General features: G+C 49.7%; 1 protein-coding gene across 1 annotated transcript in view; it reads left to right on the plus strand.

Annotated features, from left to right (window-relative positions):
• Positions 1 to 2,048: 2,048 nt before the first annotated feature.
• Positions 2,049 to 12,436, plus strand: part of ADA2 (adenosine deaminase 2) — a 37,939-nt gene continuing 27,551 nt past the window's right edge. Inside the window, 4 exon segments of the mRNA XM_030915233.1 lie at positions 2,049 to 2,120; positions 2,122 to 2,365; positions 4,939 to 5,158; positions 9,174 to 9,384. Of these exon segments, the coding sequence (XP_030771093.1) occupies positions 2,049 to 2,120; positions 2,122 to 2,365; positions 4,939 to 5,158; positions 9,174 to 9,384 (747 nt within the window).

A 12,436-nucleotide genomic window follows, 5' to 3' on the forward strand; every position in this document is an offset into this window, starting at 1 on the left:
AAAGAAAGCAAAGCAGAGAAAAAAGTGGGGGCATTTATTCATAGACCTATTGGCCATTTTGTATGTCTTTGGCCATTTTTTAAGTGAGATGGATTGTGGTGGTGCGATCTTGACTCATTGCATCCTTGATCTCCCAGGCTCAGGTGAACTTCCCACGTCAGCCTCCGCAGTAGCTGGGACTACAGGTGCGCACCACCATGCCCAGCTAATTTTTGTATCTTTTGTAGAGATGGAGTTTCAACATGTTGCTGAGAATGGTCTTGAACCCCTGGGCTTAAGCAATCCACCTGCTGTGCCAGCACCTGGTCTTATTTTTAATTAATTAATTAATTAATTTTTTTGAGATTGAGTCTTGCTCTGTCACCCAGGCTGGAGTGTAGTGGGGCGATCTCAGCTTACTCTAACCTCTGCCTCCCAAGCAATTTAAGCGATTCTCCTGCCTCAGCCTCCCAAGCAGCTGGGACTACAGGCACACGTCACTATGCCCAGCTAATTTTTGTATTTTTAGTAGAGACGGGTTTTCACCATATTGGCCAGGCTGGTCTCAAACTCCGGACCTTGTGATCCACCCACCTCAGCCTCCCAAAGTGCTGGGATTACAGGCATGAGCCACCGCACCCAGCTGTATTTTTATTTTTTAATAAAAAAGATTTTTTTTTTTAAAGACAAGGTCTTGATCTGTTGCCAAGGCTGGAGTGCAGTGGTGAGATCAAAGCTCGCTGCAGCCTCAAAGTACTGAGCTCAAGCGATGCTCCCGCTTCAGCCTCCTGAATAGCTAGGAACACAGGCACACTGGTTATATTTAAAAGTGAAACACTGGCCGGGCACAGTGGCTCATGCCTGTAATCCTAGCACTTTGGGAGGCTGAGATGAGCAGATCAGTTGAGGCTAGGAGTGCAAGACCAGCCTGGTCAATATGATCTCTACTAAAAATACAAAAGTTAGCTGGGCGTGGTGGCACATGCCTGTAGTCCCAGTCACTTGGGAGGCTGAGGTACGAGAATCGCTTAAACCCTGGAGGCAGAGGTTGCAGGGAGCCAAGATCATGTCACTGCAGTCCAGCCTGGGCAACAGAGCGAGACTCTGTCTTTAAAAAAAAATTTTTTTTAAATAACTACAATAAAATGAAATAAAAGTGAACCACGAAAAATCAGATTGCAGTGTCTTTATGCATGAGCCAGGGCTTGTTTGACCTTAAAGCTTCAGTATCAGAAGGCCTCATGGTGACCTTTAATTTGGGAAAACCTGCTGGGCACGGTGGCTCATGCCTGTAATTCCAGCACTTTGGGAGGCTGAGGCTGGCAGATCACCTGAGGTCAGGAGTTCGAGACCAGCCTGACCAACATGGAGAAACCCCGTCCCTACTAAAAATACAAAATTAGCCGCGCATGGTGGTGCATGCCTGTAATTCCAGCTATTTGGGAGGCTGAGGCAGGAGAAGCACTTGAACCTGGGAGGCAGAGGTTGCATTGAGCCGAGATCATGCCATTGCACTCCAGCCTGGGCAACAACAGTGAAACTCCATCTCAAAAAACAAAAAATGGCCAGGCGCAGTGGCTAATGCCTGTAAAATCCCAGCACTTTGGGAGGCTGAGGCAGGTGGATCACGAGGTCAGGAGATTGTGACTATCCTGGTGAATACGGTGAAACCTCGTCTCTACTAAAAATGCAAAAAATTAGCCGGGCATGGTGGCGGGCGCCTATAGTCCTAGCTACTCAGGAGGCTGAGGCAGGAGAATGGCGTGAACCCGGGAGGCAGAGCTTGCAGTGAGCCAAGATCACACCATTGCACTCCAGCAGAGTGAGACTCCATCTCAAAAAAAAAAAAAAAAAAAAAAAAAAAAACCCTACCTGTCTGTACCAGTAGGTCTTTTCTCTGGGGTCTGGAAGAAGAATCCTTCAATATCCTGCCTTCTGGTAATCTGAGAGCTGGGCGAGAAAAGGAAGATCAGAGTTTGACCCTTAAATCTGTAGGTTTTCACTCCCCTCCCCTCCTTTGCAGTCCCGTGGAGTCTCCATTGGAGCCATTTCCTCGTCCAGGCATCTCGATGTTGGTGGATGGCCCATCTGAGTGGCCAGCCCTGCGCTTCTTGCTGTTGGCTGTGGCAATGTCTTTCTTCCAGCTCAGCTCTATCCATAGATGAGGCGCATCTGTTGTTGAAAGAAAAAATGATGCGGCTGGGGGGGCCGCTGGTGCTGAACACCAAGGAGGAGCAGGCCAATGAGAGGCTCATGACGCTCAAAATCGCTGAGATGAAGGAGGCCATGAAGACCCTGATATTCCCACCCAGCATGCACTTTTTCCAGGCTAAGCATCTCATTGAGAGAAGTCAAGTGTTTAAGATTCTAAGGATGATGCCAAAAGGTAAGGTTTGGAAAGGGGTGGCTTGGGGTGCTGGGAAGGTAGAGGGACTCATCTTGGGGCTACTACTGTGCTTGTGGCTGTTGCTATTCTAGGTGGAGCAGAGAAAGCCTCACTTAGCTGCTCTGCTCCTCTGTCCTTTCAGGTAGACTAGGAAAAGGGTGTTGGAAACCAGAACCCCTGCTTCCTGGCGGACTCGCAGACAGTCATGATTGGCCTGAATATTCCTGGTCTTCCCTGGAAAAGTTGGAAAAGCATCCAACCCTGAGACTTTGCTATTCCCTTCATAGTTTTCCCAGGGGCTAAGCTACCGCATAGGATGCAATATGATATAGCATCCTGGAGTAGTATAAACACACCTCCATGAAATATGAAATAATCAGCATGCTGCACATATAAATAGCCAGGAGTGGTGGTGCACCTGTAATCCAAGCTACTCTGGAGGCTGAGTGGAGAGTGTCACTTGAACCCAGGTGGAGTTTGCAGAGACCTATGATGGCACCACTGCATTCCAGTCTGGACGACAGAGCGAGACCCTGTCCCCCAGAAAATGTTATTTTTTTTTTATTAAAAAAAATTTTTTTTTGAGACAGAGTCTCACTCTGTCGCACAGGCTGGAGTGCCCTGGTGCTATCTCGGCTCACTGCAACCTCTGCCTCTTGGGTTCAAGTGATTCTCCTGCCTCAGCCTCCTGAGTAGCTGGGATTACAGGCATGCACCATCACACCTAGGTAATTTTTGTACTTTTAGCAGAGACGGGGTTTCACCATGTTGGCCAGGCTGGTCTGAAACTCCTGAGCTCAGGCAATCCACCCGCCTCGGCCTCCCAAAGTGCTGGGATTACAGGTGTGAGCCACTGTGCCCGGCCAAAAATGTTAATATAAAATGTAAAAATAATAGCCGTTTGCAGTTTACAAAGACTTTTCTTTTTTTTTTTTTTTTTTTTTTTTTTTTTTTTGAGACGGAGTCTTGCTCTGCCGCCCAGGCTGGAGTGCCGTGGCCGGCTCTCAGCTCACTGCAAGCTCCACCTCCCGGGTTCACGCCATTCTCCTGCCTCAGCCTCCCAAGTAGCTGGGACTACAGGCGCCCGCCTCGTCGCCCGGCTAGTTTTTTGTATTTTTTAGTAGAGACGGGGTTTCACCGTATTAGCCAGGATGGTCTCGATCTCCTGACCTCGTGATCCACCCGTCTCGGCCTCCCAAAGTGCTGGGATTACAGGCTTGAGCCACCGCGCCCGGCGACAAAGACTTTTCAACACCTCTTTTTTTGTTGTTGTTTTTGTTTTTTTCTGAGACGGAGTCTTGTTCTGTCGCCCAGGCTAGAGTGCAGTGGCGCGATCTCAGCTCACTGCAACATCCTCCTTCCAGATTCAAGCGATTCTCCCACCTCAGTCTCCTGAGTAGCTGGGATTACAGGCGCCTGCCACAACGCCCGACTAATTTTTGTATTTTTAGTAGAGATGGGGTTTCACCATGTTAGTCAGGCTGGTCTTGAACTCCTGACCTCGTGATCTGCCTGCCTCAGCCTCCCAAAGTCCTGGGGTTACAGGAGTGAGCCACTGTGCCCAGCTGTTTTTTTTTCTTTTAATGTTATAAATAGAGATTAAAAAATAGTAATAATCATGAGGTCAGTCAAGTAGCATCCCCAGTTGCTGGGAGGCATAAGAGGGTGACACACCATAGCTCATGCAGCTGGGACAGCTGTCTAGGGGCTCGTGTCAGGGCCAAGGGCTGGATGGGCACAAGAAGGGCAGAGGGACAGCATGCACTGTGCCTGGGGGAGCAAGGGACACAGCTGGTGTCTGGTCAGGAGGACAAGCATGGGGACTCAACTGGCAAAGCCCGCAGGCCAGAAGCTGTACAGACACAGGCTCAGCCCAGGGGATGAAAAACCAGTGGGAGAGGAGTTGAGGGGCAGGATGAGAGGATGGAGGACAAGTGTGTGAACAGGACTGCGGCCCTGAGGCTCATCCCAGTGTATCCCGTCATGAAGTGTTGGGTGGCTTCATTGAAAGTCTTGGGCTCCCAATGGAGAACTAGAAGCCAGTGGAGCCCCGAGTTGAACCTCAGTTCTGTGGTTCTAAACCTGATGCCCTCTCACTCTCCTCTGCTGCCCCTCTTGGACAAGATCACCCTGGCTCCTGATTAGTGAGACATGGAAGCCCCATCCTTAAACCAGAGCCTTAGACGAGTTCTGAGAAACATGTCTGGACAGAAATCCTTCTGCTTGCACGTCTTCTTGTGATCCACACTGTCCCCAAGCCCCAGAGTCCTGGGATGGGACTTCACCCCTTTGTCCCCGAGCCCTGGAGTCCGGGAACGGGACTTCACCCCTTTGTCCCCACAGCCCTGGAGCCCTGGCATGGGACTTCACCCCTTTGTCCCCAACTCCTGGAGTCCTGGGATGGGACTTCACCCCTTTGTCCCCGAGCCCTGGAGTCCGGGAACGGGACTTCACCCCTTTGTCCCCACAGCCCTGGAGCCCTGGCATGGGACTTCACCCCTTTGTCCCCAACTCCTGGAGTCCTGGGATGGGACTTCACCCCTTTGTCTCCACCATTCTTCTTCCCTCTCCAGGGGCTGCCTTGCACCTCCATGACACTGGCATCGTGACTATGGACTGGCTGGTGAGGAATGTCACCTACAGGCCTCACTGCCACATCTGTTTCACCTCGAAGGGGATCATGCAGTTTAGATTTGCTCACCCAACTCCCCATACATCAGAAAAATGTTCCAAGTGGATCCTGCTGGAGGATTATCGGAAGCGGGTGCAGAACGTCACTGAGTTTGACAACAGGTGAGTATTAGTTCAGCAAACACATGTCCCAGGTCTGTCATGGGGTGGCAGTGGGTAGGTGTCTCCCTTGGTACAAACCTGTAGATAAAAATCTGGCTTTAAAAAAGCATGAGGCAAGGCTGAGCGTGGTGGCTCACATCTGTAATCCCAGCACCTTGGGAGGGCAAGGCGAGTGGATCACTTGAGCCCAGGAGTTGCCAGTCTGGGCAACATAGTGAAACCCCATCTCTACCAAAAATACAAAAAATTAGCCAGGCGTGGTGCTGTGCCTGTAGTCCCAGTTACTTGGGAGGCTAGGGCAGGAGGATCACTTGAACCCAGGAGGTTGAGGCTGCAGTGAACTGAGATGGAGCCACTGCACTCCAGCCTGAGTGACAAAATAAAACCCTATCTCAAAAAGAAAAAAAGAAAAAAAAAAAACACATGAGCACCTTTTTCTTTTAACCTTACAGGATACTCTGTCCCACAAAAGCATTCAACACCTTTTCCATCCATAGTAGTTTTCTGGTGCATTTAAAATCTACAAAAAGCATTATCAGCAACACTATTTTTGTTTGTTATTATTATTATTATTGTTTGTTTGTTTGTTTGTTTGTTTGAGACGGAGTCTCGCTCTGTCGCCCAGACTGGAGTGCAGTGATGCGATCTCCACTTACTGCAAGCTCCGCCTCCCAGGTTCACGCCATTCTCCTGCCTCAGCCTCCCGAGTAGCTGGGACTACAGGCACCCGCCACCGTGCCCGGCTAATTTTTGTATTTTTAGTAGAGACGGGGTTTCACCGTGTTAGCCAGGATGGTCTTGATCTCCGGACCTCATGATCCGCCCATCTTGGCCTCCCAAAGTGCTGGGATTACAGGCGTGAGCCACCACGCCCGGCCATTTTTATTATTATTATTATTATTTGAGACATGGTCTTGCTCTGTCACCCAGGCTGGAGTGCAGTGGCGCGATCTTGGCTCACGGCAGCCTCTGTCTGCTGGGTTCAAGCAATTTTCCTGCCTCAGCCTTCTGAGTAGCTAGGGTTACAGACATGTGCCACCACGCCTGGCTAATTTTTGTATTTTTAGTAGAAACAGGGTTTCACCATGTTGGCCAGGCTGGTCTTGAACTCCTGACCTCAGGTGATCTGCCCGTCTCGGCCTCCCAAAGTGCTGGGACTACAGGCGTGAGTGACCGCGCCTGGCCAGCAACACTGTTGCTGTAGCAAATGAGATTTGTCTGATGCTCAATAAAACCAGAGAGAATAAAAGTTCCTAGCTCTGAAGTGATGACAATCTAGCTGGAAGATAAATCTTGAAAACCTGGTGGAGCAACTTCCTAACAGACTTGTATAGTATTATTATTACTATTATTACTATTTAAGACAGGGTCTCATTCTACCATCTAGGCTGGAGTGCAGTGGCACAATCTCGGCTCACTGCAGACTCAACCTCCCAGGCTGAAGCAATCCTCCTGTGTGTCAGCATGCTAGAGGTATGCACCATCACGCCCAGCTAATTTTTGTATTTTTTGTAGAGATGGGGTGTTGCCATGTTGCACAGGCTGGTCTTGAACTCTGGGGCTCAAGCTATCCTGTCGCCTTGGCCTCCCAAAGTGCTAGGACTACAGGCACAAGCCATTGTGCCTGGCCTTGTATAGTAATATTATAAGTGACAATTAGTTTGGTCACACAGATGTCTACAGAGTGCTCCCCTGAGGTTATTTCCCTTTATGAAATGAGAAACATGAAGCTCAGCAAGGTTAACTAGCTTATGCAAGGACACACAGCTGGTAAATGGCCAATCCGGGATACACACCTGGGTGCTGATTCAAGTTATTTCCATTCCACTCCCTTCATTAACTTGCTTGAGCTGCCATAACAGAATACCCCAGGCTGGGGGGCTTAAACAACAGGAATTGATTTTCTCAAGCTGGGCACACTGGGTCATGCCTGTAATCCTAGCACTTCGGGAGGCTGAGGTGGGAGGATCAGTTGTACCCAGGGGTTCAAGACCAGCCTGGTGGCCAGGCCCGGTGGCTCACGCTTGTAATCCTAACACTTTGGGAGACCGAGGTGGGTGGTTCAGGAGTTCAAAACCAGCCTGGCCAACATGGTGAAACCCTGTCTCTACTAAAAATACAAAAAAAAATTAGCCATGCATGCCGGCAGGCACCTGTAATCCCAGCTACTTGGGAGGCCGAGGCAGGAGGATCACTTGAACCTGGGAGGTGGAGGTTGCAGCGAGCCAAGATCGTGTCACTGCACTCCAGCCTGGGTGACAGAGCAAGACAAGAAAAGAAGGAAGGAAGGAAGGAAGGAAGGAAGGAAGGAAGGAAGGAAGGAAGGAAGGAAGGCAGGCAGACAGATCAGTCTGGGCAACATAGTGAGACCACCATCTCAACAAAAAGTAAAAAATCCACCAGATGTGGTGGTGCACACCTATAGTCTCAGCTACCCCATGAGGCTGACATAAGAGGATTGCTTGAGCCTGGGAGATTGAGGCTGCAGTGAGCTGTGATTGTGACACTGCACTCCAGCCTGGGCAACAGAGTGAGACCCTGTTTCAAAAAAAAAAAAAAAAGGAATTGATTTTCTCATGGTTCTGGAGGCTGGAAGTCCAACATCAAGGTGCCAGGGCAGGGTGGGTTCCTCCTGAGACCTCTCTCCTTGGCGTGCAGAAGGCTGCCTCTGGCTGTGTCCTCCCATGGCCTTTCCCCTGTACGTGCACTCCTGCTGTCTCTTCTTTTTTTTTTTTATCCTGAGATGAGTCTCACTGTGTCGCCCAGGCTGGAGTGCAGTGGTGCGATCTCAGCTCACTGCAACCTCTACTTCCAGGGTTCAAGCGATTCTCTTGCCTCCCTAGTAACTGGGATTACAAGCACGAACCACCATGCCTGGCTAATTTTTGTATTTTAGTAGAGACGGGTTTTTACTATGTTGGCCAGGCTGATCTCGAACTCCTGACCTGAAATGATCCACCCACCTCGGCCTCCCAAAGTGCTGGGATTACAGGCGTGAGCCACCGCGCCCAGCCTCCTCTTCTTACAAGAATACCCATCCTATTAGAGTTGGAGCCCCATCCTTACAACCTCATTTAATGTGTTTTTTTTTCTTTTTGAGACGGAGTCTCACTCTGTCGCCCAGGCGCCATCTCGGCTCACTGTGAGCTCTGCCTCCCGAGTTCTGGTCATTCTCCTGCCTCAGCCTCCCAAGTAGCTGGGACTATAGGCGCATGCCACCATGCCCAGCTAATTTTTTTGTATTTTTAGTAGAGACAGGGTTTCACCGTGTTAGCCAGGATGGTCTCGACCTCCTGACCTCGTGATCCGCTTGCCTCGGCCTCCCAAAGTGCTGGGATTACAGGTGTGAGCCACTGTGCCCGGCCCACGTCTGGCTAATTTTTTGTATTTTTAGTAGAGACGGGGTTTCACCATGTTCGCCAGGCTAATCTTGAACTCTTAACCTCAAATGATCCATCCGCCTCGGCCTCCCAAAGTGCTGGGATTACAGGCAAGAGCCACCAAGCCCGGCCATAACCTCATTTAATCTTAATCATCTCTTTAAAATTCCCTTCTCCAAATGAGGGCTAGGGCTTCAACATTTTAATTCGGGGGCTTGGGGATACAATTTAGTCCATAACATCCCCCAAAAAGAGTTTGGTCTATTTTCCTGTCAGTGGGTATAGGAAAAAGAGAGAGAGAGAGAGAGCGAGAGAGCTTTTTGGTCTAGAAAGTACAGTGCGATCAGATTGGCCAAGCATACAGAGGGAGGACAGGAGCCAGGAGAGCCTAGCTGGTGAGTCTCCTGGGGTTGGGGTTAGGGTTTAAGCAGGCAGTGGGCTGCCTGGCCACAGGACCCACGCTTATATGGGAGAGCCTGGAAATGCTCCCCTTTGCCCCTTCCTTATCTCCACTCTAGGGTGCATCCTGGTGTGCTGCTAGCTGGGATATGCAAGGTGGGTAGCAGTCCTATGGGTGCCTGGGGGCAGTGCCCTGGATCATGCCTCCACCACTCCCCACTTTGTGTCTTGGACAGCTTGCTGAGGAATTTCACTCTGGTGACCCAGCACCCGGAGGTGATTTACACAAACCAAAATGTTGTCTGGTCGAAATTTCAAACCATCTTCTTCACCATCTCTGGTCTCATCCGTTACGCACCAGTGTTCAGAGACTATGTCTTCCGGAGCATGCAGGAATTCTACGAGGACAACGTGCTCTACATGGAGATCAGAGCCAGGCTACTGCCGGTGAGCCCAGCTCTCCTCTCCGCTCCTCCCACCTCCTTTGTTCTGGCCTGACTCAGATCTTAGCTGGTAGAAGACTGAATGCTCATGAATTGACCACCCAGGTCTCTGGTGCAAGGGGTCATGTGCCTTTCCAGGGGCCACCATGAGCAGGGAGACCTGAAATGGACTGGGCAGGCTCCAGCAAAACCGGGAACACATCCCGCGTTGCCCTTTGCCCCCTGTTTCTCATGGTTCCCCATTCTCCCCTCTGGCGTGATACCCAGGGCCTCGTGACACGAGCTGAGAAGCAGGAGAACTGGGATAGAGCCATCTTAGGGGCCAAAAGAAGGGGTTTCAAAAATAAAGGGAGCCACATGGCAGGGTGAGGGCAAGAAACATATAGCAGATGGATAATCGCCCAAGAGATTTGAAAATTACAGGGTCACCTTTGAGCAGTTTCAGTGACATGCTGAGAAGAGAAACCTCATTTCTGGGAGTAGAAAAATGAAATACACGGCTGGGCGTGGTGACTCACACCTGTAATCCAGCACTTTGGGAGGCCGAGGCGGGCAGATCACAAGGTTAGGAGTTTGAGACTAGCCTGGCCAACATGGTGAAACCCCATCTCTACTAAAAATACAAAAAATTAGCCGGGTGTGGTAGCAGGAACCTGTAGTCCCAGGAACTCAGGAGGCTGAGGCAGGAGAATCGCTTGGACCTGGGAAGCAGAGATTGCAGTGAGCCAAGATCGCACCACTGCACTCCAGCCTTGGTAACAGAGTGAGACTCTGTCTCAAAAAAAAGAAAAAGAAAAAGAAAAATGAAATACAGGTGATGAATTGGAGCCAGGTTTGGCTGATTAAAGGCTCTGACTGTGATTTGAGAGAAAGAACATTAAGATAACTGGAAGGAACCACAGGGGCCACAGGGTTCTTTTTAGGATAGAGAGACTCGTTTTGCACCCAGAAGGAAGAAGTGTGGAGAGGTTAAAAAGAGAGGGGAGGCCAGGCACATTGGCTCATGCCTGTAATCCCAGCACTTTGGGAGGCTAAGGCTGGTGGATCACTTGAGGCCAGGAGTTTGAAACCAGTCTGGCCAACATGGCGAAATTCCATCTCTACTAAAAATACAAAAATTAACTGGTGGCTGGGCAAGGTGGCTCACGCCTGTAATCCCAGCACTTTGGGAGGCCGAGGTGGGTGGATCACGAGGTCAAGAGATCGAGACCATCCTGGCCAACATGGTGAAACCCTGTCTCAACTAAAAATACAAAAATTAGCTGGGCGTGGTGGTGCATGCCTGTAGTTCTAGCTACTTGGGAGGCTGAGGCAGGAGAATCACTTGAACCTGGGAGGCGGAGGTTGCAGTGAGCAGAGATTGTGCCATTGCACTCCAGCCTGGTCAACAGAGTGAGATTGTCTCAAAAAAAAAAAAAAAAATCAGCTGGTATGGTGGTGTGCGCCTGTAATACCAGTCACTCGGGAGACTGAGGCGGGAGAATCACCTGAACCCAGGAGGAGGAGTTTGCAGTGAGCAGAGATCCTGCCATTGCTCTTCAGCCTGGATGACAGAGCGAGACGCCGTCTCAAAAAAAAATAAAAGAAAGAAAAGAAAAAATATTTTGATTTTAAGGAAGGAAGTTTGGAGAGAGTGAAATGGAAAGGAGTAGAAAGAGTCCAAAAGAAGGGAGCATCATCAAAAAATATCTGATTTTTGGGTCTTGCATTTTGGCCAGAAGCAAAGGATAACTGAGGTTAGGTACTCTGAGATGGACTGACCCCAGGTTCCATGTTGGTGGGGAGGGATGTTTCGAGGACAGCAGTCCTAGGTGCTCAAATACTGCTAGAGATTTATTTCAGCGAGTTTACTGGAGAGAACTTTCCTGAGGATGTTTTTTGCTGGGCTGAGGGAGATGGGGTTTTGTGGGAGTGGGCAGGACCCCTGGGTATTCTATGTGGCGAGCTCATAAGGGTTTGAACTGGTTAAAGGTTTTCGGTGGCTTGGAGAAAGTGACCTTTGGTGCAGTCTTCTCCACATTGTATCCAAGATAGTCTGCTCATTCATTTACATATTGATTGGGTACACGAATGCCTTGGGGACTGACTGGTTTTTTTTGTTTTTTTTTGTTTTTTTTTTTTTTGAGACGGAGTCTCGCTCTGTTGCCCAAGCTAGAGCGCAGTGGCCCGATCTCAGCTCACTGCAAGCTCCGCCTCCTGGGTTTACACCATTCTCCTGCCTCAGCCTCCCGAGTAGCTGGGACTACAGGCGCCCGCCACCTCGCCCGGCTAGTTTTTTGTATTTTTTTAGTAGAGACGGGGTTTCACTGTGTTAGCCAGGATGGTCTCGATCTCCTGACCTCGTGATCCACCCGTCTCGGCCTCCCAAAGTGCCGGGATTACAGGCTTGAGCCACCGCGCCCAGCCAGGACTGACCGTTAAGCTTGTGGAAAGGCCCACTCTGTGGTAGTATTTTAGTTTTGTTGGCGTATTCTGTAGTCATTTATAGGCTCCAAAGTTTATCGTTTGAGGACCCAGAAGTGATAGGGCTCCGCAGGATCAATACACACTGAACAAATTCATAAGGGATAGATGTGTAAACAAGAAAGTCAGAATGCTGTTATGATTCGGACCAGACACTTATAGACACTTATGCTTCATCAGGAAATTCTCCTCTTTTCTTTTCTTTCTTCCTCTTTTTTTTTTTTTTTTTTTGACAGAGTTTCTCTCTGTTGCCCAGACTGGAGTGCAGTGGCATGATCTTGGCTCACTGCAACCTCCACTTCCCAGGTTCAAGCAATTCTCATGCCTCAGCCTCCTGTGTAGCTGGGACTACAGGTGTGCACCACCGTGCTTGGATAATTTTTTTTTTTTGAGACAGAGTCTCACTCTGTTGCCCAAGCTGTTGCAGTGGTGTGGTCTCGGCTCACTGCAAGCTCCTCCTCCCGGGTTCATGCCATTCACCTGCCTCAGTCTCCTGTGTAGCTGGGACTACAGGCGCCGCTACCACGCCTGGCTAATTTTTTTTGTATTTTTAGTCGAGACGGGGTTTTACTGTGTTAGTCAGGATGGTATCA

Source organism: Rhinopithecus roxellana, chromosome 13 (assembly GCF_007565055.1).
Source record: "Rhinopithecus roxellana isolate Shanxi Qingling chromosome 13, ASM756505v1, whole genome shotgun sequence".
Taxonomy (NCBI): domain Eukaryota; kingdom Metazoa; phylum Chordata; class Mammalia; order Primates; family Cercopithecidae; genus Rhinopithecus; species Rhinopithecus roxellana.